This window comes from Symsagittifera roscoffensis, chromosome 4 (genome assembly GCF_963678635.1).
Source record: "Symsagittifera roscoffensis chromosome 4, txSymRosc1.1, whole genome shotgun sequence".
NCBI classification, from domain to species: domain Eukaryota; kingdom Metazoa; phylum Xenacoelomorpha; order Acoela; family Convolutidae; genus Symsagittifera; species Symsagittifera roscoffensis.
In genome coordinates, this window is record NC_087065.1 from 16,817,521 (window position 1) to 16,841,428 (window position 23,908).

Genomic DNA, 23,908 nt, shown 5'->3' on the forward strand with positions numbered 1-23,908 from the left:
GATGAGCTAACGCACGTGAAGTCGCAGGCGAGGTTTGATCAGGCTCAATTGATTCGTAACACCGATCAATGCCTGGCTGAGAGCCTGGCACAGCAAACAAAGAGTCAGAGGAAAGAGAGGCTAGGATGACAAGAGAGATCGAGCGATTATTGAATGATCATGATAATACTTACGCCCAAACGATGACTGGCCTGGAAAAGAGGTTGGACGCCCAATCTGACTTGATGATGCGGAAGCTTGACGCGATCCTGAATGGGAGTAGTTGGCAGGAGCATTCCAACTCAAGGGAGCGCTCACGCAATGCGAATGTTGGAGATGGTACGGGCAACAGTGCCAGAGCCCAGCAAGGTTCGAGAACGAACTACGAACATAGAAACAAGGAGCGGCCAAGGGCAGCCCCGCAGAGGCCTGGCTGGACGAATCCAGTCCCGCCGGAGGCAGATGCCACCCCGGAGACAAGATTGCCAACCGTGCCACAAGTCAGTTCAGTACCAGATCTGACTACAGTCTCACAAGACACAACGATGTATGCCTCGATGTTTGAGCCTCTGAACAGATCTCTTGAAACATTCATCACCAAGCTCTCGAAGTCAACCGAGAGAGGAGAGAGGTCAAGAAGAACACTGAAAAAGCCGAAGTCATATAAAGACGAGTCAGACGGCTGCATTGATACTTGGATAGAGGTGATGAAGTTACACTTTGAGGAAGAGAATCTCTCCAAGAAACAAGAGTGCAGCGCGCTGACGAGCAACCTGGAGGGTACTGCATTAAATTGTGTAATGGCGAAAAGAGCCAATGAGAGAGACAGCGCTCGCAAGATATTCGACATCCTGCTGAATCGTTTCGGCTCTGGGGTACAAGGGCACCAGGCTATGGTGAAGTTCGAGAAGAGGCGTCAGAGAGATGAAGAATCAATAGATAAATTCTTGGACGACCTTGAATTGCTCAGGAGGAGAAGCAACCCGGATGAGAGAATATCCGAGCGAAACTTGGCGATTGCTTCGAAGTTCATGGATGGAGTAAGGAGTGAGGAGTTGAAGACGATGTTGGCCACTCACTTCACCCTGTCGCTTGACCAGGTACCCACGCCTGACGACTTGCGTATGAAGTCACGCGAGTATTTACTCATAAAACCGAGGGCGCAAAACCGTTACAGCAATTATGGCAACAATAGCGGGACAAACACTGGTGCGAATTCCAGTTGGTACAAACCTCGCGATGACATGGACAAGAGGAGGTCGTGTGCGAATTGTGGTTCGATGGACCATCACGTTTCTGCGTGTTCTGCATACAAACAGAACATGAAGGCCATAGGCTACTTTCTCGAGGACGACGACGCGACCGACGAGGATCATAAGGAGTACGTCAGAGGGCTCATCATGAAATATGGTCCGAGGTGTTTCTTCTGTAATTTGGAGGGACACTTCAAGTCGGATTGTACTCAATGTTGGGACGCAGTAGCGGACGCGAAACATCCCCGCCACGAAGAGGCGCTTTCGGGTGTCAAGGCCAGTCGAGCACGTCTGATGAACGAGGCTGAATCTCGGAGAAAGGAGACGACACCGAGCACCTTCACGACCAAAAAGGTTAAGACATGGCCTGACGAGGTGGTAGCCTCGAACCTCGAAGCAGAGTCGTCTAGCCCACTCAAGGTGGATTACGGCCTGGCGGCAAGGACAGCGCTGCAGAATGTCAAACAGGACCTAGCCACGAAAGAAGTGGAGCAATGGGTAAGGTCGGAGCTGGAGAGCACAGATCTTCGGGAAAGTCTTAATGTCCTGGGTAAAACGACAGAAGCAGAAGACAAAGAGGAACCGAAAAAACAGGGACTAAAGCTGAACGTTATATCTGGTAAGACTTTCGGCATGACGAAGGCGGGGAACAAAATAATGTCCATCATCTCAGTCGCAGGGCACCAGGTGGTCAAGAATTTGAGTGAACCATCTGAGATTACACTAGTCCACCTGGACATCTATGCCGACTACCTGAAGGAGAAGGATCCCAAACTGGACTCCAGGGCAGTGCGAGCGCTGCTCACAACGGGAGGTCCGAGGCTGATGAAAGTGGACGGACATTATATCGATGTCCATGGCCCTTACCCGATCCTGATGAATGTGGATGGCATCAATATCTACACGAAAGCTCACATAACTGATGCGAACGATCAGGTTGGTCGGATATACATTGGTCAAGAGGAGCTGAAGGTCAGACGAATCGGACACAACGCGATGCTTGAACAAGATGCGGTGCATATTGGTTGCGAGGCCGATCTGGCCGCACACGTTCTGGACGTGCAAGGCAGACAACTTTCAGTTAAGGGACTGCTAGACACGGGAGCAGTGGTTAGTGTCATGCCAGTCAAAACTTGGACCGACATGGGTTTCGAAAGGTCGGATCTCATACCGACAAACATCAGGTTGGCAGCTGCCAATCAGGGAGCGATCTATGTCGCCGGACGAACCCCGATCATCTCAGTGCAGCTCGGAGGAAGACATCTTTGGATGAGCTTCCTAGTAGTAGAGAATTTGGACGAATCCGACCAGTTCATCCTAGGAAGGGATTTCGTTCGCAATTTTGACGTCACGATCGATCTCAATGACGGATTGATTAGGATCAAGGATCCTGAGAGAAAGTATGAGAAAAGACCCCTTAATAAGATCTTAATTAATCAGGCCAAGGTGCCGATTTTTCTGGATCGAAAAGTTAGATTAAAACCGAACCAAGCCGTAGTAGCGACGTTTAGGATGAGGAACTTGAATGAACTCAGCAATGACAGACAGGTGTGTCTGGTACCAAATCCAAACAGTAAAAGCTCGGCTATTTTAGGAAGAAGCTTCTCACTCACTCAGAGCGGACTGTGTGTGAGTGTGTTATTGAACACAGAAGCAACAACAGTGACAATACAGAGGGGAAAGAAACTTGGCTACGCTTTGCCTCTGAACACAGACTTTCTGAGTGTGGAGAACTTGAAAAAGTTTGATGTAACTAAATGTCCATTGCATGCGAACCAAGAATGTATAATGAAAAGAGTGAATGAATTGAAATCTTCTAGGAAATTGTTTTCAATGAAGTCAGAAACAGATGATGGGCTGTCTAGTTGTTCCAACTTCCCTGAGAGACCGACGGAGGCAGAGTTAGCAGTGAATAAACCTGTCCTACCTGAGATAGAACATCTGAAGGGTAAAATATCAGACAAGGAACTAGATTCACTCAGGGCGGTGCTAAATCGGAACGCAGACGTTTTTTCGAAACATAAGGCTGACATAGGTTGTTGCAATTTTGTAGAGCACGAGATTGAGATAGAAGAGGGCTCGGTACCTCATAGGGAAGGGGCGAGAAGAATGACCCCAAACAAGTCAGAAGCGTGTAGGAAGGAAATCGAGATGTTAATGGAGTACGACATGATCGAGCCGTCGAAGTCCCCATGGGCTTGTGGTGTGGTCATGGCGAAAAAGAAAGGGGGACAACTCAGATTTTGTTGTGATTTCCGTTATCTGAACGCAGTGACTATAAAGGACGCATACCCGATCCCCCGCATCGATGAGAGCCTATCCAAGCTGGGAGACGCTAAGTTCTTCACGACGTTGGATGTGGGCTCCGCATTCTGGCAAGTGCCACTCAGAAAGCAAGATCGAGAGAAAACAGGTTTCGCGTGTGAGCTGGGACTGTTCCAGTGGAAGAGGATGCCATTCGGATTGTGCAACGCGACGGCCACATTCCAGCGACTGATGGCCCAGGCACTCACGAGCGTCACTAAGAAATACGGGAATCTCATCATGTGTTATGTCGATGATGTCGTGATTGCAACATCAACCTTAGAAGACCACATAGAGAGGTTGGAGGAGGTGTTTTCTTGCATGAAGCAGGCGGGTCTGAAATGCAAACCCTCTAAGTGTGAAATCTCAGGGATTCCATAAAGTATCTGGGCCGCCTGGTTGACAAACATGGAGTGAGACCAGATCCTGAAGCGGTTGAAGCGGTGCTGACCTGGAAGGCACCTAAAACAGATACACAGCTGATGAGTTTTCTGGGATTCGCAAATTATTATCGAGAGTTCATCAAGGGTTATGCTGACAAAATATACCCCATGCAGAGGTTGATGAGAAACAAGGGCAAAAAGTTCACCTGGACTGACGAGGCACAAGTCTCATTTGAAAACATCAAACGTGAACTTTGCGAGGCACCGGTCCTCGGCATGCCAACAGAGAAAGGGATGTTCGTACTGGACACGGATGCATCAGTGGTTGCGATATCGGGCATACTTCACCAAGAGCAGGAGTGGAACGGGAGAACGGTTCTTCGTCCGATAGCTTACGGAAGTAAAGTCCTGAGCGATACTGAGATGAAGTACGGCGCACCAAAAGCGGAGATGTTTGCTGTGATCACGTTCGTGGAAAAATACAGGGCCTACCTGGGGAGTGCTCCCTTCAAGTTACGTGTGGATAACCGTGCCCTTGCCTGGCTGAAAACCTATTCGATGGACCAAAGCTATATTGGTCGTTGGATCGTGCGCCTGGATGGATACCACATGATCATAGAGCACCGTACCTGTGACAAGCACCAGAACGCAGATAGCCTCAGTAAAAAGACAGAATTTTATGAGCGCCTCGAGGAGAAACAGGCTAACCAATCAGAGATCAAAGACGGGTTTTCCTTTCTGGACAAAGAAACCTACGACAAGCTGCCACTTACTAGGTGGTTAGACAAGTCAGGACATCCTATACCTGGACACCCTGACCTTCCAGTGGAGACGGCCGCGGAGATAAAGCTTTTAGCCAGAGGCGAGCCCGTTCCGTTGGATCTGCTAGTCCGATCCAACTTGGTGCAGCAAGAACTAACCAGGCTGGGTATAAACAGCATCGCTTTATTGAACAAGACGGTGAACGTGGCGCCGGACGTGATGGGAAAACTCCGTGACTTGTTGGACAGGGAAGTGGATAGGCATGATCGTGAATGGATGGAGACAATGCAGCGGTTGACTGTCACCGAGAGAACAGAGAAGAGGCCAGTGTCCATTCGCAGCCGAGGCGTTGAACGGGATTGCAGGTCGATCGTCAACCAGCTGGTGAGCTCGATGCCGAAAGAAGTCTTGTTGAGAACTTCGTTCACTGAATATGGAACATTGAATCAGAACCAAACTACTCAGGAAGTCAGGATCAGGTCGAAATCTAGCTTCACGAGGAGAGTGCACTTCACGGATGCAAAAGAGGAATACGAGCCGAGCCCAGATTGTTCGTCCGTGGACGAGACAATGTCCGGGGAGTCTGATACCTTCGAGCCAGTCAAGGACGACCCGTCTGAGGAGTCGGACACCTTTGAGCACGTGCAGGACGACTTGTCCGGGGAGAGATTGACTAGACCACCTAGGGGCAGAATTTTGTCCGGGGAGTCGGGTTCAAAGCGACCGATGGACAGAGTTTTGTCCGGGGAGTCGAGAAACATCTCAGACAACTTGGGATATGATGTTGGAGAATCAGTTGACTCAAGTGTTGACTCGGGACCCCAGTCCTGGGACAACACGTCTGAAACAACTTCCAATTCCGATGTGTCAGAGATCGCAATCCACTCCTTATTGGTAGACTGGAAACAGCGTGGGCTGGACCGAGAAACACATCAGGATCCAGACAGGGACAGATACACCTCAGATGAAGAGGGCACTCTGGTAGATAATGCCGCAGACGAGCTCGAGCTGATAGCAGTTTCGAAACGCCCAACCAGATTGCTGCCACATAGTACGGTCGTCCGGACCAATCTGGAACCATCTGTGCAGGAAGCGACGCCTTTGAAAAAGATATGGTGTGTCAAGTTGATGGACGATGCTCATGCTCCGGAGATAATGAGTGGGCAAATGAACGTGGTGAAGACGTATTTGAAAGCCAGGTACAGGCTGTCGGATCTCCTAAGGGCTCAACGAAATGATAGAATGACGAGCAGTCTGAAGAGATGGATCGAGAATGGAGCACCTGACAAGGGAGACTTGGAAGAAGACAGCTACAAAATCCTGAAGCAATTTTACCTGAAGAGGAAAGACTTGTTGTACCTGAACAAGGACGGAATCGTAGCCTGTAAGCGCAAGGAGCAGGACAAGGTCCTTTATAAATACAATTCAATAGTGTTACCACAGTTGTACCAGACCGAATTGCTCTTTCGTTCACATGATCAGATGGGTCATCAAGGCGTGGACAAAGTATACAACAGGATACAGAAACGATTCGAATGGCCGGGATTGAAAAAGGCTTGTGAGAAGTGGATCGCAGCGTGCCTGTCATGTCAGCAGGCGAAGGATCCCAGGAAGCTAAGGTTCCCACTACAGTCAATAGAGTCGTCGGGTTTCAACGAAGTGGTGCAAATTGATCATCAGAAAATCTGTATGACAGCAACGGGCTATAATCAGGTGCTGGTAATGATTGACCATTTTACGAAGTATGCAGAGGCAGCACCCTGCATGACAGCATCGGCGGAAGAAACATGCGATCATTTGATAAATGTATGGATAGCGAGGCATGGCTGCCCCATCATGTTCCAATCGGACAATGGCAAAGCATTCGTGGGCGATCTCACGAAGGAGTTGATGAAAAGGTCGCAGGTAGCGCAGGCCCACTCGACCACTTATCACCCGCAAACGAATGGCCTAGTCGAGAGGCAAAATCGCACACTGGTATCCATGCTGAGAGTCTATTGCTCGCGTTACATGGATGACTGGGACAAGCACCTGCCGCAAGTGATGGGTGCTTACAACAGCACGGAGCATTCCACCACGGGAATAAGTCCGCACATGATGTTAACGGGTCATGAAAAAGCGCTCCCGTTGACGTTTTTCTACCCTGAATATGAGGGGAAGAGGACAGCACCGCAAACGTACGTGCGGGATGTTATTAGAAGACAGCAGGACTTCAATGACTTATGCAGGAGGAATACGCAACAGGCGCAAATTAGACAAAAAAGGAGATTTGATAAAAGGACAGCTGATGCGAAAGCCTACTCAGTTGGCGACTACGTCTGGGTGTTCCAGGAAGTGGTTCCACCAAAAGGAACCAAGAAATTATTAAAGAAATGGCGTGGTCCATTTCAGATAACAGAGGTGCACCAAGGAGGTCGTTTTTATCGGCTGAGCACTGGAAGAGCGGCTCATTACGAGAATATCAAACCACACAATGCCTCGTCAGAGGATTGGTGCATCCCAGCGGACATGCAAGAGGGAGACTATTTAATAGTGGATCCTGCTTGTGAAGTGAATGAAAGGGGTACTCGCGACAAGAACGACGGGAATGAGGTGGTGGACGATTGCGATCTACCACTGGATCTCGAGTTGACCGAGCGAGTAGAGGTGGACGATGAAACTCTACCCTATGCCGAAGAAGACTGGGACTGCCCGGAACAAACCGAAATTGACAAAGGAATACAGCCTGACTTTCCTCTCACTATGGAAACACGCCAAAGCAAGAGAGGAAAAAACCAGGAGAAATACAATCCGTACGGCGAGGACTTCGTTGTGGACAGGATAGTAGTGAGTGATGTCATAGACTCGCTGGTGGGACTGGACGAAGTGGCGATGATAGAAGAAATCGACCTTGTGAACGATATGGATCAAGATTGGATCGACGATCGATCAGAACCGGAAGTGGAGTTCGAACCAGAGGCAAAACAGACTCATGAGCAAGAACTAACAAACTTGCGCGTGCTTGAATGGCTCCATGATCTGCCGTCAGATCCAAAAGAGACGATCCTGACGATTCAGGACGTCGATAGAGACGGCGTCAAATACATCAGTCATGACAATACCGAGTCCAACTGGGTCGCCCCAGATGGTCCTCTACGTGTTCCACAATCCAACCTCGGTCTGCTAGACTTTGGGCGATCGACGGGGACGTCGATGGATATTTTTGTCCGTCCAGTGGGGGTAGGACTCACCCACACCGAAACTCTCATAATAAAAAAATTGAAATCGGCAAGAGAAACCGGAGAACTAGAGACAGAGGGCGAGAATGCTAAGAAACCACCTTTTGGACGAATCTTTGAATCGTATTTTGATCTACCGAACCATTATTCGAACAATATCGTCATAACGGACAGCGATTTCATATTCACGGAACGCACGTGCGCCATAGCGATAACCGCGGACGTAAGCTTCAAAACAGAACTAGCAGCTGACTTTAAAAGAGAGTACAAGAATATCGAATTTTTGTGGAAACAGAGGCCTGGTGTAGGAGGAATGATAGCGTTGCCCCCTGTTGCATCACAGATACCAGGGAAATATTTGTGTTTTTTGGTTACGAAAGCTACTGATAGGCAACACGTGAATCCGGAGAGCTTGGTATTGGCCTTGACTCGACTTAGGGATTTCCTGGTTGAGAGAGGTGTGACCACTCTCTCGTTACCAGTTTATGATCCCAATAGAGGGAAGCTACACCCGAGAGAGTTGTACGCTCTTGTGCATGTGATATTTTCAGAGACTGACATAGAAGTTTACTTACATAAAAAATACTATCTGAGTATATGCTAAGAATTGCGCTCGGCGATAAGTGGTTTTTATTAAGTTATTCGACAGGACTTAGAGTCAAGTTTAGGTTAGGTTAGGTTTTAGGTACAGTATTAGGGATTATGTTTTTATGTGATAGTGTAGGTGTGTGATATTTATGTGTCTATGTTATGCTATTGTTATCATAAGTTTTATGTTTGTGTCATAAAAGACCGGGGGCACTCCAGGTCATCAAGGTGACAGCGCACATTCGTGCTACTCTGACAAAGATAAAGGTGGACGATCCACCTTGGTGCTAAAATTTTAAATCAGAATTGTGAAAAGAATTTCAATGGAGAGTTTTAAAGAATTGATTGATGTTGTATCCAAAAATGATGGTTCTAAGTCGCGACTTGTTTTTTAGATCTTGATTGATCGAAGATTGTTTATTGAATTCATTGAAACAAACGGAGAAACTACACGACGACAAGAATCAACACGATAAGAAATGGGTACACGAACGAACTCATGGAATTCCTCTCAGCGAGTCTAGGAGCGACTCTAGACGAGATCTATCAGCGGCTGATCGATTGTGATTTCACACGAGAAGACCCGGGGTTGGCGATGTTTGTGGTCGCACTCCTCAATGCACTAGGACGAGAGGGTCGAGGGAATCGCCCTACAGAAGTCGTGTTGATGTTGGCCTTCGGTGAGTCCGGGACCGCCGAGAGAGGCCGGAACCGATTGATGAGATGGAGGCGTGGAGAAATGTCTGGCCACGACCTGGCTCGTGAGCCAGGACTAGGTGAGCAAAGGGACCACCGGCTAGGTGAGATGCCCTTACCCGTCCAACCTGCGCAGCCACTCATTGGAGCGAAGAGACAACGTGATGGGCCAGGCCCATCACACTCGGTCGACTCTCCAACAGCTGCTCCTCCCCTGAAGAGAGTGAGAGTGAGCGAGATAGAGATCCAGACATCGGAGACGATTGAGACACTGGAGAAGAAGGAGAGAGATCAGAGTGAGCTGTGTGCCAAACTTCAGGAGTACAGGGCGATAGCTCGAGAGAGAGACGAATGGAAAAAGAAATTTGAAGATCTGCAGGTGGCCTACAAGGAGGATGAGATAAAGCACCTGAAGGAGCTGTATATGGCGAAGGTGAGCCAAGTGTCACCGGAAATCCTGGCGAGCATGAGATCCTCGGAGGGATCCAACGACACACGCCCCAGGACAACAGCGCAGCAGCTGTGCGCATCGAGAGGACCTGAGGTTCTGGATTTGCGTGCATCAAGGGGGCCCGAGGCTCCTCAGCAGACGAGACCGTCTGCTTCGAGTCAGAGGTTCACGATACCAGACCCTTCTGACACCTATCTAGCTCCTCAATTCCAGGAATCATTTAACCAAGTGGCCAGAGCCGCAATGGATGAGATCAACAGAGGCACTGAGCGGACACTGGCTAGGATCGTTCCTTCCCAGCGTCGTGATCATTCATCAAATAGCTCGGAGCGAGCAACCCGCACGATAGCGTGTTCTGCGCCTGGTGGAGTCTTTGAGAAGTCTCGCGTGGTAGACATCAGGAAGAATCTGATGGCACGTCATCAGTTCACGCAAGTGCCAGCCGAGCATCCTCGAGCCTGCCTGAATGACATGAGCTGGAACCCCGCCACGAACGACCAAGTAATTCCCCCAGGGAGTCGCCATTTGATCATTGGAGACAGTTTGGTGAGAGATCTGAATGAGATCTTCGTCTATGGTCAGACTACCATTCTGTCCTTTGGAGGAGCCTCAGTGGCTCAAGTCATCAAAATGATGGAGTTCCAGAGCGAGGATCATCTGGATACATTAATAATAATGCTGGGGACCAATGACGTCTCGAGAGCCCCCGTGACTCCGGAGAACAAGTGGGAACCTCTATTGGTGTGTCTCTTGAACGAATTGAAAGAAAAGTACAGACCCAAGCTCGTGATCCTGTGCACGATACCACCAAATCCTTTGGTGGGCACCATAGCTGCAGATTTCATGAATGGCAACGTGACGCGGTGGAATGAAATGACCCGCAGTCTGGTGAGAAACAACCCTGGCGAGTTGCGACTCCTGGATCTCGAAAATATGCTGCGCATGACTGACCACATCGCGCTCACTTAAGATGGAGTGCACTTCAATACCCAACGAGGGAGGCATTGGATTAATGATGTGTTTCAGACGCAATTGAGGGAAGCGGAGCAAGAGTCGAGGGCGACCGGTTCTTTGGCTCGGACCAATTCGACCGGAGGGAGTAGAATAAGGGCAACCGTGCCCGAATCCCTCGCCAACCGTCTAGGGCCCTTGGCAACGGAGACGGTTGGAGCCGCAACCGTCGCTCCGAGCTCAAACGTGAGAGACAGGCTAGGGACTGCTCCTCCTCCCAGGCCGCAATCGATTGGAAGCCGACTCGGCAGATCGGTGGAACAGAACAACAGGAATAACTCCCAGACCGCGTCTAGGAGGAACGATTCGCCTGCCACGACAAATCCTGCTTCGACAGCAGGACCGTCTACAAGTACCGTGCCAGCGGAGGGAATCGAATCAGGCAGCAGGCTGCTTTGGAATAGTTCAGATCCTAGTCATTGGGGTCAGTATAAGACGAACATGTCGGCGAAGTTGAACATGAATACCTTGACGTGTCGGGAGGATGCAATGAGAATGACTGGCGGAGAAAGTCCCACAGTGTCGCGACTTTATCGGATACCGGGCGTGGATTGGCTGCTAGCAGAGCAGGAGAAATTCAGCTCCTTGACCTCACTCCGACATGTAGACCTGGATGGATTGCCTCATGACAATACCTTTGGACCTTTAAACACCCGGTCGCTCACCGACGTTCGAGATAGGACCCGGGAAAGGACACCACCTGCTCGCAAGGGCAAATTCCAGACGGAGAACAAGCCCAACAACAAGCATCACAAGATGTACAGACAATTCGCTAAACCACCCGGTCAGACGCCTGGCGAGTATTCGAGGGACTACCCCCGAACTACAACAGTGGTTGGAGACGATAAGAGATATGGGAACCTGAAGGCCCCGATAGGCGATGGCCTTTTTGCAGCTTATGACCCCTTGGACATGAAGGCTGCCAAGTATCTGGTTGTGGCCGGCTCCGATTATCTCTACACGCCCCGTTCTCTATTCTGGCCCGATGTGATTTTCTTGACGGCGCCTAAATTGGACTGGGGACAGGCGATAGGCATGATGATAAGTGTACGACGGGTGGTCAGTATGGAGCCGCAGGTAATAGTGGTCGCAGGCTCAAATGATCATCTACAAAGCAGAGGCTTATTGTCACGTCTGACGGATGGGTCGATCCCGACTAACGAGGTTATAGGGGAGGCGATAATGACACTGCTCTCGGCGATGGCCGAGGTAGAGGCAGCAGCAAGACAACGCTTCACCATGAATGTGGTGAAGGTGATCTTTGTGTTGTCACCGGGCTACGCTGCGTTGCCAGAACCCCTTCAATTTGTGTACACAATGGTCACAACGATAGCAGAGGGGATATTCAACGTGATAATTCCTGCCCCAAACAGAGTAGTGGACCCGGACAATTACTATCCGTCCCGATCTGAGCTTCCCGCCGTTTGGGCTGACATTTCGAATGCCATACAGGGGCTCAGAGATTGTAGCACAACTCGGTTGGTGCTAGACGAAGTTCTGGGGTTGGAGCTGTCCAACTTCGCCAGATTACTGAAGCTAAGACCAGGGGTAGATGACGATCATCTGTTAGCACAACAGGGGGCTGATGATCTCTGGTTCAGACAGATGGATCATGCGGAGAATGAGCAGGGAAGGATGATCAGAAAGAACATGACGTCAGTGGAGGAGGACCTCATGGCAATGGCTTTGCGCACGAAGCCGCACAACAACGTATGGTTGTATTTGTCACCGAGGCTGTGCACCTTGGGTGAGGACGCGTTCGAGCATGCGCCGGCAATAATTAAAGAGATACACGTGTATCTAAAGAACCTATTTGATGCCCGGGAGTTGGCTGGAGGCAAGATGTTGAAACTGATGCAAGACGTAAACACGATGTCGCTGGACAAGTTCCAAGCTGATGTGCTGGCCACGAAGGCACAGTATGAACGATCAGATGCTATCTTGGGTGGAATGGGAGTGGGATGGACGCCATCTTTCCTATCGACGTGCTATCCGAAGGCATCTAGGAATCTGATCGCGAGTTTCGTCAAGGACATCAGGAAGTTGTCGATTGGCCTGGTGCTAGCCTTATACGTGACATTTGGTCATGAAAACTTTGTGAAAGGACCGGCAAACCTCTTTACCCAAGCGTTGGCAGATTTGAGATTGGACGGACTCCTGACTCTGATTGCCATGACCTACGGTCGACTGGGTGACTTGCTTGTGCTGTTGCGTTACCCTGAACAACTACAGGGACCCAGTCGTGAGTTCAATGCACAGTTGGAAACCGCCTCGCTCAAGAAGATGAAAGACTGGAGGACTCTCCTGCTTCAATACCTCTTGCAACAGAACAGAAGCGTCACGGGAGAAGACAAAGTTGCGACGAACGCAGGCGAATGCAAGCAGTATTGTGGCATGCCCTTACTAACGGACTTAGCTGTCATGATGCGGATTGATCCGTTGGCTCTGGTCCACGGGCTGAGGGAATTCGTCACAGTGGTGTATGGGCCGGTGATGTCTTTTGCGTTCCCGGATGTGCAAGTTAAAGCGTACAGGAAATCAGTGTTGTACGTCAACCTGGTCTCAGTCGTGGATTGTTCCGTGCTGAATTGGGTAGAGCAGAGTGAACTGAGAAAGCTGGCTAGCGACGATAGGCTGTTCGGAAGAATAGCAGAGCCAGGCTGGGTGTTGATAAACTTCAACAACCACTTCAAATGCCGAATGGGCCGTGAGGATCTGTCCCACATCCAGTTTAACCCAAAACTTTGGAATTTGAGACCAGTGGTGAAAGATACATGAGAGGCTGTGGGAGTGCCTCAATTGCCAGGAGCCTACGCCCACGCGAAAGAGAATCAACAAATATGGCTTCCTGGGTCCAGGCCGCTGCCGGACCAATGCCCTCGATATCCACCGATAAGGAGGATGTTGTTGGGAGTCACATCTCCCATCATTGCCCCTCGTATCGGAGCAGCTCGTGACGCAGAGAAGAGAATGCTGAAGTGGAGTGGAGGGATGGAGCCGCGCTTCATCAGCTGGAACGCTGCCGCTGCGCATACGTTTGACTTCTCATTCCCCGATGCCTGGAGCAGGAAAAAGATCAAGGCACTACCCTCCAGGAGACCAGAGGTCTCGGCTGAAACGTGGAACGAAGTGTATTCTTCCGCGGATGACTTATCGAGACTGAAGTGGTCAGGAGAAGCGAAAGTAGTGATGCTGGAGGTGGCAAGGGAGAGCAGAGGAGGCTCATATATAACGATAGAAGACCTGGCTCCACATGGCGAGGAGTTAGTAGAATTCCTGGTGGATGATGAATTGTTTTATCACGCAGGAGACATGGCCGTACCGGCTCGGCCGGATTCGGGCACAGTCGCACGACAAGGACCCTCGGGACCCAAGCCAAAACCTGATGCGGACGACGATGAATTGATGGATCAGGACGATAACGATGACGGGACCGGAAGTAAGACGGAGAAACCGGGAGAGACCGATCTAGGAGCGTTGGAAAGGGACTTGCTAGAGTACCGGTTCAGTGAAGACGACGATGGGGAAGTCGATGGGAGTTTATTGTTGATGGCACCATCGTCCTTCATGTCTCCTACAAAGGAGGCGTCGGTCGATCTATCTCCGATGGACCCAATAAGCCAGGCTAGAGAGTGCCGAAGCAGGGATCCGCAGAAACTGCTTCATGAATCACCGAGGAGGAGGAAAATCGAAGAGTCAATGAAGATATCGTTCCTCAGTACGTTATCAGAAGAGGAATGGGAAAGATATCAAATGGAGCTGGAAGGCAAGACAGGAGCAACCTGGAGCCGAGTGAACTTCATGGAAAAATCGTGGGACGTGATACGACGATATGGGACACAGTCCATAATGAAGGTGGGATTGAATCAACCCATCATGCGCGAGGTCCTGGAGAAAATAGTGAACTCCATGGAGTCGGATGTTCTGACCGAGTCAGTTACAGAAGACAGTGCCGATGATCAGCAGGGCACAAAGAAGTTACTTGTTAGACGAGCCAAAAAAGGGCTGAAGAGACTGAAAGGAAAGACAGGGAGTCGAGTCGTGAACCAGAGGGTGGTGAAGTCAAAAGCCAAGACCGTGGTGACCTCTCTGATTAGTACGGGTCGGTCAGGCGAGAGCGGGCAAGGAGATGGTGCGACACCAGCCGGGGGAGAAAAAGAAAACCTGATACCCCCTATGCTCTTGGCAGGTCTGACCGTAACCGCCACAAGGTCGAAGAAGACGGCGCGAACCCTGGCAGACACTAAGTTAGAAATGGAAATCATCAGTCAATGTGGATCTGGAGGACTTGAAAATTACAGGCCCTCGCGAATCAACATGGCCAAGTTGAAACTGGAAGGACAACTCGACGTGGTCGAGTACAGTCGAATAACTGTGCCGGAATCGGTCCACATGGGAGATCCGGCAGGGGGTTATGTGGAGATGTTGAAAGCGAGGAACTCCGCGAGAGGGCACCTGATGGCTTGGAGTGAAAAGCGGGCCATGCAAGAATATCTGAAAGGGCTGACGGAGAACTCTAACTTCAATCGAAAAGAATATGGCACAGTAATGTCATCAGAAGCGAATGAAATTGGATTGGAAAAACTGCTAGAGATTTCTTGGAGGGCGGCCCTCCAGAAATACTTCGATGAGACGATGAATGCACCTGCGACGGTAGCAGCATACCTGGCTCATCCTTGCGTGAGAACTGATCTGCAAGTACGGTTGGCTTGGTGCTTGATGGGCATCAAAAAGGCGGAGTATGAAGCCAGTAATGATTCGAGATCACGAGAACAGGAGCTAGAATTGATGGAAGCTCTGCGAGCATTGATCTCAAAAGACGATTCAGCGATAGCATGGGCTAAGCGAAAGGATGCCCTTTGCTTTGTCAGGTTCGTGGTGGATCGTATCCCCACTCCTGTGTTGGGAGAATGTATAAAGATCATTCGGCAAAAGGGAGTTGATTGCGAAAGGAACTTCCTTAGGGCACTCCTAGAGCTATATCAGGACATGCCATTGACCGTGCCAAGCAAGGAGTCGAATGATATGGAAAGCTATCGCAAGTTGGAAGAGGTGAGAAGATACTCCAACAAAGAATTGAAAGTGAGCCGAGACTTGATTGAAGCGGTCAGAGGACAAAAAGAGTTCGCAACACTAGGGAAACTGAAGTCGTTCCAATATGTGTCTGGCATACCGGGGATGGCGTATAATCCCTTCGTGAACGAAGAAGCCAGGGAAGCGTACTTCGACTACGAGCAAGTCACAGTGCTCAACTTCTGGGTTGAACGAATTAAGGAAATCGGAATGCTGATGGTGGAACAACCCAAGCTGGGAATTATTTTGGAAGAACGATTGGTCGTACCCTCGATTCCCGAGCTAAAAGGGCAGGTGAGTTTTGATTGTGGTTCTTGGGACGGTCCCTTGAAAACCAGTCTAGTAGTGATGTGGGAACTCATGAAGCCTTCCTGGTGTCCCCATCCTAACGCAGGCTTAATTTGGGACATGACCGCGGATATCATGTTAGACCAGGATGATGATGCGAGTTTACATGATCTGGCCATGATACATCACCTGCTGGCCATGAGATTGACGAAGAGGAAGAGCAACCCGTCCACGGAGCTGTCCGAGGAAGGTACACCGAGTAATTGGTTGAAGCAAGGCACATGCTTGGCTCAACACAATGGGATGGAAGGACATGTTTGCAACTTGGGACACTGCCTGATTACGCTGAGCGAGCAGCATCGACAACTGGCACGATTGTACGGAAGATTGAGCATGTCAGATAAGAGTGCCATGGAGTTGGTCGCAGACTGCCATGGGGTGACGGACGTAAACCTGATCACAGCCTTGGGATTTTGTAGCATGACGAGTTCGATAGAATCGCTCGAGCGCCTGGAGCGTGCCCATGAGCTAGTGACGTCCCTCAGCGTGGAAATATTCCCTGGAGCATTACAGACAGAGCAGAAGATTGGAGGCTGGCGAGAAGCTCTAGAAAATGAAATGAATCTGAAGGATAGTGAAGCCTATCACAGACCTACTGGTTCAAAATATATGGTGGGTTCAAGCTCCGCGCCATATTGTAATAGCAAGTATCCTACGCACATGGTGGTGATGGATGCGAGGACGCAACAAGTGTTGGTTGACCAACTTTTCTCTGTGCCAAAGTGCGTGAGGTTGGCCAGAATGTCAGAAAGGTCATATGACTTGTTGGCAAAGATCTTTCGGGCAGTCCCGAAGAGATCCGAAGGCGAGTTGCAAGACGTTGTGGGTGAAGAGTTCATGAGACTGAACGAAGGTAACGTGAGTGAGTTCCAGAAACAGAAAGCGAGTGGAGCGTTACCCACTGAATTCCCCACCATAGAAGAAAAAGACGATTTACATAGAATTCTGATGGAAGTGGAACCGTTGCTGGGAGCCTCAGGGTATCGGACCCGAAGGAACATAGTGAGGACCCATGGGGAGTATCCTTGCCACTGCTTGGCGCAGACGTTGTGGTACCCCAAACGCGGGAATCTGATCCTAGTATGGGACGTGGAGGAGTTGTACTCCACGGGGTTGCCCGATCAGAATCAACAAGTGTCAATCGTGGTGGTTAGCGCCATGCTAGCAGTGAGATGGTTGGAGGCTAACGCAGACACAAGTGAGCAGGAGACGGCCGTGCCGACTCCTGAACAGCTGAGCAACGTGAAAATGAGTCGTGAATTGGATCTTTTCAGAACCACCTGCAAGGTTCTGAGAATACCTAAAGCCATTGAAAGGATATGGTCAAGGCAGAGATTGATGCCTTGGTTCCGTGCAGTGATGACATCATGGATGTATGAACGCGCGAAGCGTCACATGTCAAGGAACACGGAAGCCTATCAATCTTTCCAGCTAGATATAGGACCGGGAGCCTATAAGAGAGCTTTCTTGACGCACAGAAACGCGGTCACCACAGCGGTGAAGCGGGTAGCTGGAGCGCCTTGTGTTACTGAAGATGAGAAGAAAGAGGTCTTAAGAGCTGACCTAGAACGAAACGTGAGCCTATGTCTTCACAACAGCTTTTGCAGGAACCGGGAGCAGAAGGTGAATGTGGACTTGCTACCTTGTTGCAAACCGAGGCTGTTGGAACAGGAGGGTTGGGGCACGGCCCGCAACTCTCTGGACATGTTAGAGAAAGTTCTGGAAGACAGTGACGCTGAACATCAGGATGGAGAAATGATGGAGTGAAGATGACCAAAGAAGAGAAGAGAAGCAGAAAAAACTTGATTGTCTTTGTGTGTAAAAACTTGAACAAATCAACCAAGTTTTGATTATTGAACTTGTGAAACTTTTTGTTTTGATCTAGTTTGGTCAGACCAAACTTTGAAAATGTTACAATTGTTAAAATTGTTGAAATTGTTGATTTTAGTTACTACTATCTATGTATGTATATAAGGAGCATAGGTGAGTATATTTACCTATTTATTCACGACTGAAGTTTTTAACCTGTGTAAGACACAAATTCACTGTGTGGCGACATGGTAAGTTTGAGTAAACTCGCTCGAGAAGGGTGGGTAACTCATTAACTTTCCTAGCCACAGAGTTTCTTAGTTTTAATATTGAAAGGACCGCATAAATGACTAATTATACTTGGTGAGTGGAGTTAAGTTAATTTTAACGGGTGCGTGGCCGTGCCACGTCCCACTTTTTAATCAGAAGCGAAAAGAAGTTTTATGGCGAGATGACGTGAGTAGTCAGAAAAGAAATTTTATCTAGGACACTCCTCATGGTGCAAATTTTGTGAAAATGTTGAGAGGCAGTGAGATGTAGTACAATGCCATTTGTGAACACGTAGTGAGTTGAGGTGGAGTAGATAAATTTCATTTTCTTATGCAATTTGTAAGATTGATTACAGAAAACTGGATAACTACTTGACGATAACCCGGTGTTATGCGATCAATAGGGACATTGATGGAGACTTGTCCGGGGAGTATGTGCCATTCTGCCAGATGACACAGCACAACCTTCCGGCGACATAAAAAAGAGTGAAAAAAGGCCTTATGAACAAAAAAAGTGTGGCGACGGAGGGTCAGAATGTTCTAGAATTTTTACTTTTAAAATTTCGATTGGAAGAAGAACATTTCTGAGAAATAGAAAAAAGACGGCCATTTTGAATAAAAAGACGAAAATCAGAACGACGCCATAGATTGTGAAGAACAGTTGTATCAGAGACAGAAAAATCATGAAGCCTCTTATCGTGGCAAAAACACACGATAAGGACCTTAGCGACAGATATTTGTGGAGAAGGAGGCTTCAGTGGGGGAAGAAATATACCACGGAACCCTCCCGGGACACGAAATATAAGAGATAAGAGTGTAATCTCAAGAATATCACGGGAGCGGAGGCTTGGTCCCCCAGAGACTGTCTATGTGAAGGGACTGTATAGACTGACTGTATAGCTGCTATAATGTCATAGATCTTAATTAACACCGTTATTATTTAATATTTCAGAGCATGAGTAGCTAGAAAAAGGAAAGGGTCAATCCATCTCCAATGGATTTAATATAAAACTGTCACACAAAAACATATAAAAATAGGTTGTTCGAGCCGTGTTTTTAATGACAATCACGTAGTCTGAGGATCCGAGACTCAGCTATGTGGTTGTGTTCGCATGCAAACGAAAGCTGATCAAAAGTCGTTCGACTGATGGCCTAAAAATGGTAACTTTTTACTTTGCCCTAGACAGACCAGAAAATCAACTGGCAAGGTCGAGACGGTGAAAAACGAGTAGAATTAAGGTAACTGACGCCTGCCAGTCGTTAATAGGTACTTTTTCTACGCTCCGTCGCTGTGTGATATTTGGGCGAATGTTACATAGACGTTTTTATGGCGCTCCTGGGTGGGCCTGTTAAAGGCATGAAACCATCATGATCAGCAAGCGTTTCAGCGACGAACCCTCCGCTCCGGGCGTATGCCCGAGTTAGAGGCCTTAATGACCGTTGTTGTACTAGGGGGAAGGTGCGTACCCTCCGTCTAGTACAATTTAGCTTTTTAACTCAGTTAACACCGAAAATTCCGGGGGCCGGAGGGTTAGGTGGGAAGTCATGAACCCGCTTGTCCCGAGGTCCCGGGACCAAAAACAATTAAAGAGAAAGCGTAAAACCAGACAAAAATAGTGTATAACCAAGAAAAAGCCAAAAATAAATTTATTTAAAAACAAAAAAGTACAAAAAACAGTAAAAAATCCAAAAAAAAACCAAAAACAGTAAAAAACATAAAGTGACAGTTTATATGTTATTTCCGGACGAGATGTGATCTGACCTTCCTATTTGTTGTTGTTTCAGATTGATTTATCGCTGTAAGATTTATCGGCTGAATACAAGAAGTCGTTCTGAACACTCGTTTTGGTTCAATCGGCAGACTTCTTTCGTTAAAAGATCAACGTATTTACGGCCAATGTTTCCCCCCGGGACTAAATACAGTTTGCCTTGGAGGTTCACTTTCACAGTCCATCTGTTCCCCCATTCAGTTTCTTGAACTTCCTTAGATATGTCGAGAGACCCTCCAAAGGCGTTGAACAAACAGTTTTTGACGTTTTCTGTAATGGGTACAACAGGATAATGGTCTTGCTCGCTGAGGGTCATAACACGAAGCTGTTGAGTTGCCCCAGTATGTTGTTCTTCATTTTCAATTTTGTCTTCGGCTTCGTTGTATGAATCCACTTGTTCATCGTCACTAAATCTCTGCGACGCAGAAACGGAGTCCTCATTTGGATTTTCTTCAGAGTGATCACGAAAACCAAAATAAGACGGCGGTCTTATCACTCTGTCGCTTCTCCTCGTCATTTCGTGTCGGGGTTGACAAACTCCTCAATAGTTGCGATAGTTGCTATTGTTGCAATAGTTACAATAGTTGTCAATGTTGTTGTGGTTGTTGTTGTTTTTTCCCCTTTTCTTTTCTTGTTTAACAAGACACGTGCTAAATTGTGAAGAAATCAGTGTTGTGAAATTTGGAAAATAATGTGAGGAAAGAGAATAGTTTGGTTCTATATTCGCTCTAAGATCTTTTCTTTTTCTGAACAGTTCTGTTGAAGAGCTTGACTCGAAATTTTACCAGCAATGATTGTTTCAGCTGTGAAGAGATCGCACCGTAGAGCGGGTCTTGCCCGTAAGCTGATGGACCAGTCGGCACGCGCCATGGTGGAGAGCTTCAGTGCCAGATATGTGTCTCTGCACGTGCGAGTGTCCAACAGAGCTGCCCTCTCACTCTACAGAGACAATCTGGGCTTCCAGATCAGCGAGGTGATTACATTTGGCATATCAGTTAATTACACTTTCATCATAAACCTTGAAGATCTAGAGACTTGGTGCTTATTACTGATTAGTTTGTCTAACTACTTTGTTAGGTTAAATTGTGGATTAAAGTAAAATAATTTTAATTCTTTTTTTTGTATTGGTAGGCAAAAATGAATATGGCTGGAATTTTCTGTGCAATTTGCACAGCAGCTAGTAATTTTTGTTTGCGTACTTACAACTTAGAGTCAATACTTAGGTTGAGAGTAGATACTACGGGGACGGAGAAGACGCCTATGCTATGAGACGAGACCTGACCACTCTACTGGCCTCATGCGAGGAGACAGAAAAGAAACTGGAACAGGAGTTTGCCAAACTCACTTTGGGAAAGGAGGATGCAGCTATTGTAGATAATAAATCGGAAAGCTACAAACCAGAGGTGCAGAAAAGCGAAGACGCAGTAGAAAACACAGCAGATAAACCAGAAGACATTTCTAGTCCAGTTAACCTAACTTCGAAAGACAGAACTGAAAATGATGACATTGAGGGATCAAAATCCGATGAGAACTCAAAAATTATTTGTGAACAAAATTTGGATAGTCATGTGAACAAAGTTGATGATATAGACTGAGATTGAATTTAAGGTGCGAATCTTTTCATTATTTTCGCGCTTTAGGTTCAAGTATTTTGTTTAAAAATGACATTTAGTCAAGTCAATGAACGCAGCAAAGACTCTTATACAGGTCGAGATAATCTTTCTTGTATTTTTTCTAAAAAGTCTTAAAGTTTGTTCATGCTAGAATTTGATTTTTTGCGGTTTGACTTTTGATTTTTTGTAATTTCAGTTCACTTCATTTGTTAAAAGGAAGGCAAACTCCACTGTCAAACATCAAAAGTGTAAAGGTCCCGAAAACCGCGATCGACTCTAGATGCGAACGTGGATATTAATTTTCAGATGTCCCAACGGAATAAAAATTTTATCTTTGGATCCAATTTTTTTTAATTGGTTTATTTTATCAAAAAAAGTGTCGCTCATTAATGTTTCTTGAAATTCAAAGAGCTTTAAGGGCATATATATTTTTTGGAATTTCGAAAGTTGGAGCTTTTCAAAACAACCAAATGTTGTTTTATGTTGGGCAATGTATAAGTATATTAGTGGAAAGTATTGTCATTACGAAGTCTTCTTTTACAACCTTATTCGCAAATATAAGTGGCTTGGTGTTTCATTTGCTTCAAGGCATCGACAATTTAATAGCATGTGTAGCTGCTTTATACCTGGCTACTGTTAGTATGTTTTCGAGCGACCGATCTTAATCTCCGGGGCGGAGTTGGGCTCCAGTATAAGTCAAATGTGTTAGTTTTCTTATTTTACCGTTTTCTTTTCTTGTTTCTTCGTTTATTTTTTCGTCGATTTCTTGATTTTGATCAGCTTCGCTTCTGTGTATATTTAAAGGAAGTGTCTTGTCATCTGGACCTAGTTTTTAAAAAATTTAATCTTTTTGTGTTACACCTTGTGTAGGAAATTGAGCTTGGCTTACTACGAAAAATCAAGAGATTTCAAAGATCTGTGGTTGGAGTGACAGTCAGACGTTTTTTACAACTTTGAGCAATTAGGTCTCTCATTTTTTGAATAATTGTCTCAATTGTTGTCAGTTTTGTTGTAGTTTTTTTTAACGAACAAGTGAATTCCTCCATTAAGTTATATCTAGGTTTTATCATTGTATATTAGGGTTGAACTTCAGAACCAAATTTTTACTGATGTATTTTCGGAAGCTTGATTATCGACTGAAGCTTTATCGGCTATTTTCTAAGGCTAATTTTTCCTGAGTGCTTGTTGTATTGTAATGACGTATATAGGGGCACTCAGGAATTAAGTCGACAGATTGAAAGCCGACATCAAAAACGCAAAAATAACTAAAATTTAATTCCCGATGACAAAAAAATTCAATTGAAAAAACTTTGCAGTGCCCCTATATACTTAATTAAATTTTAGTTGTTTTTGCGTTTTGGATGTCATCTTAATACCTGAATGTAATTTTGTGATGCTTTTGTTCAGTTCTGTTGTCAGTTAGCGCCCGTTACTTTCCTTTAAAAAACCTAGCAGCTACATGTTACATGTTTTAATGGCAAATCAATACAGAAGTACTCGGTTTCTTTTTATAGCTATTTTTTTTAAAAATCATAGCTTGTCTCTGATTCTAATAAATTGCAATTGCAAACAGTTTCCGGATCAATCAAGCAACCCTCCTAATTTCAATTGAAGCATTTCAATCAATCAGTTGACTGCATAGTGACCACGTCCAGTCCATGCTCACGTTTATTTTGATAGTCTTTTTGCTTGGTGGTCAGATAGCTCAATTGGCCACTACGCGGGGGATTGCTCAATTGATCAATTTTTCAAATTGTATTCAATGGAAAACTTCTTTGTGTGTTTATTTTAATCGGCAAACTGGTTCCTGAAGCGTTTATTCCAATATATTTGTCTTTTAGCAAGAATTCGATTATCCGAGACACGGTCAGACGAGAAGGGAAAGAGTTAGAGCACTTAAGAGTTTTTTGGAATAAAGTTGAGCCTTACTTAAGGACTCATCCAACTGCAGATACATGTTTTTTTTTCAGTTCATCTTAGGTTGTTTATCCAATATGACGGTGAAAAATAGTTAGTTTTTATGAAACTCGATTTACACTTTGATTTAATTATGACCATTCTCTAGTCTTTAGGTAAACCATTCCATTTTTGCCACGTATTCTAGCAATTGAAAACTCTGATGAATAATTTCCAAAAACCTGTCCAATACTCACTTTTTTAGATCTTTTGTTTATCCGTTTTATGTTTTGGCATGATTTTTTCCTTCAGTTAAAGAATTTTTTTTCAGTAAACAGATCAAAACTTTTCAGCAAACAAAGTTTTGTTATGAATAATTCCTCCTACAAGAAGTACGTTGTTTTAAGAAGTAGATCCCGTTATCTTCCAATTTGTTTCTCATGAAGCAACGTTTTGCCACTGTTTTATTGGAAATTCAAGTAATCT

General features: G+C 46.7%; 1 protein-coding gene across 1 annotated transcript in view; it reads left to right on the forward strand.

Annotated features, from left to right (window-relative positions):
* LOC134843980 (N-alpha-acetyltransferase daf-31-like) overlaps positions 1-21,536 on the forward strand; it is a 30,118-nt gene extending 8,582 nt beyond the window's left edge. The window contains exons 2-3 of the mRNA XM_063860396.1: positions 20,717-20,886; positions 21,137-21,536. Of these exons, the coding sequence (XP_063716466.1) occupies positions 20,717-20,886; positions 21,137-21,508 (542 nt within the window). The 3' untranslated portion in view covers positions 21,509-21,536. The remainder of the gene's footprint in view (positions 1-20,716; positions 20,887-21,136) is intronic.
* The last annotated feature ends 2,372 nt before the right edge of the window (positions 21,537-23,908 follow it).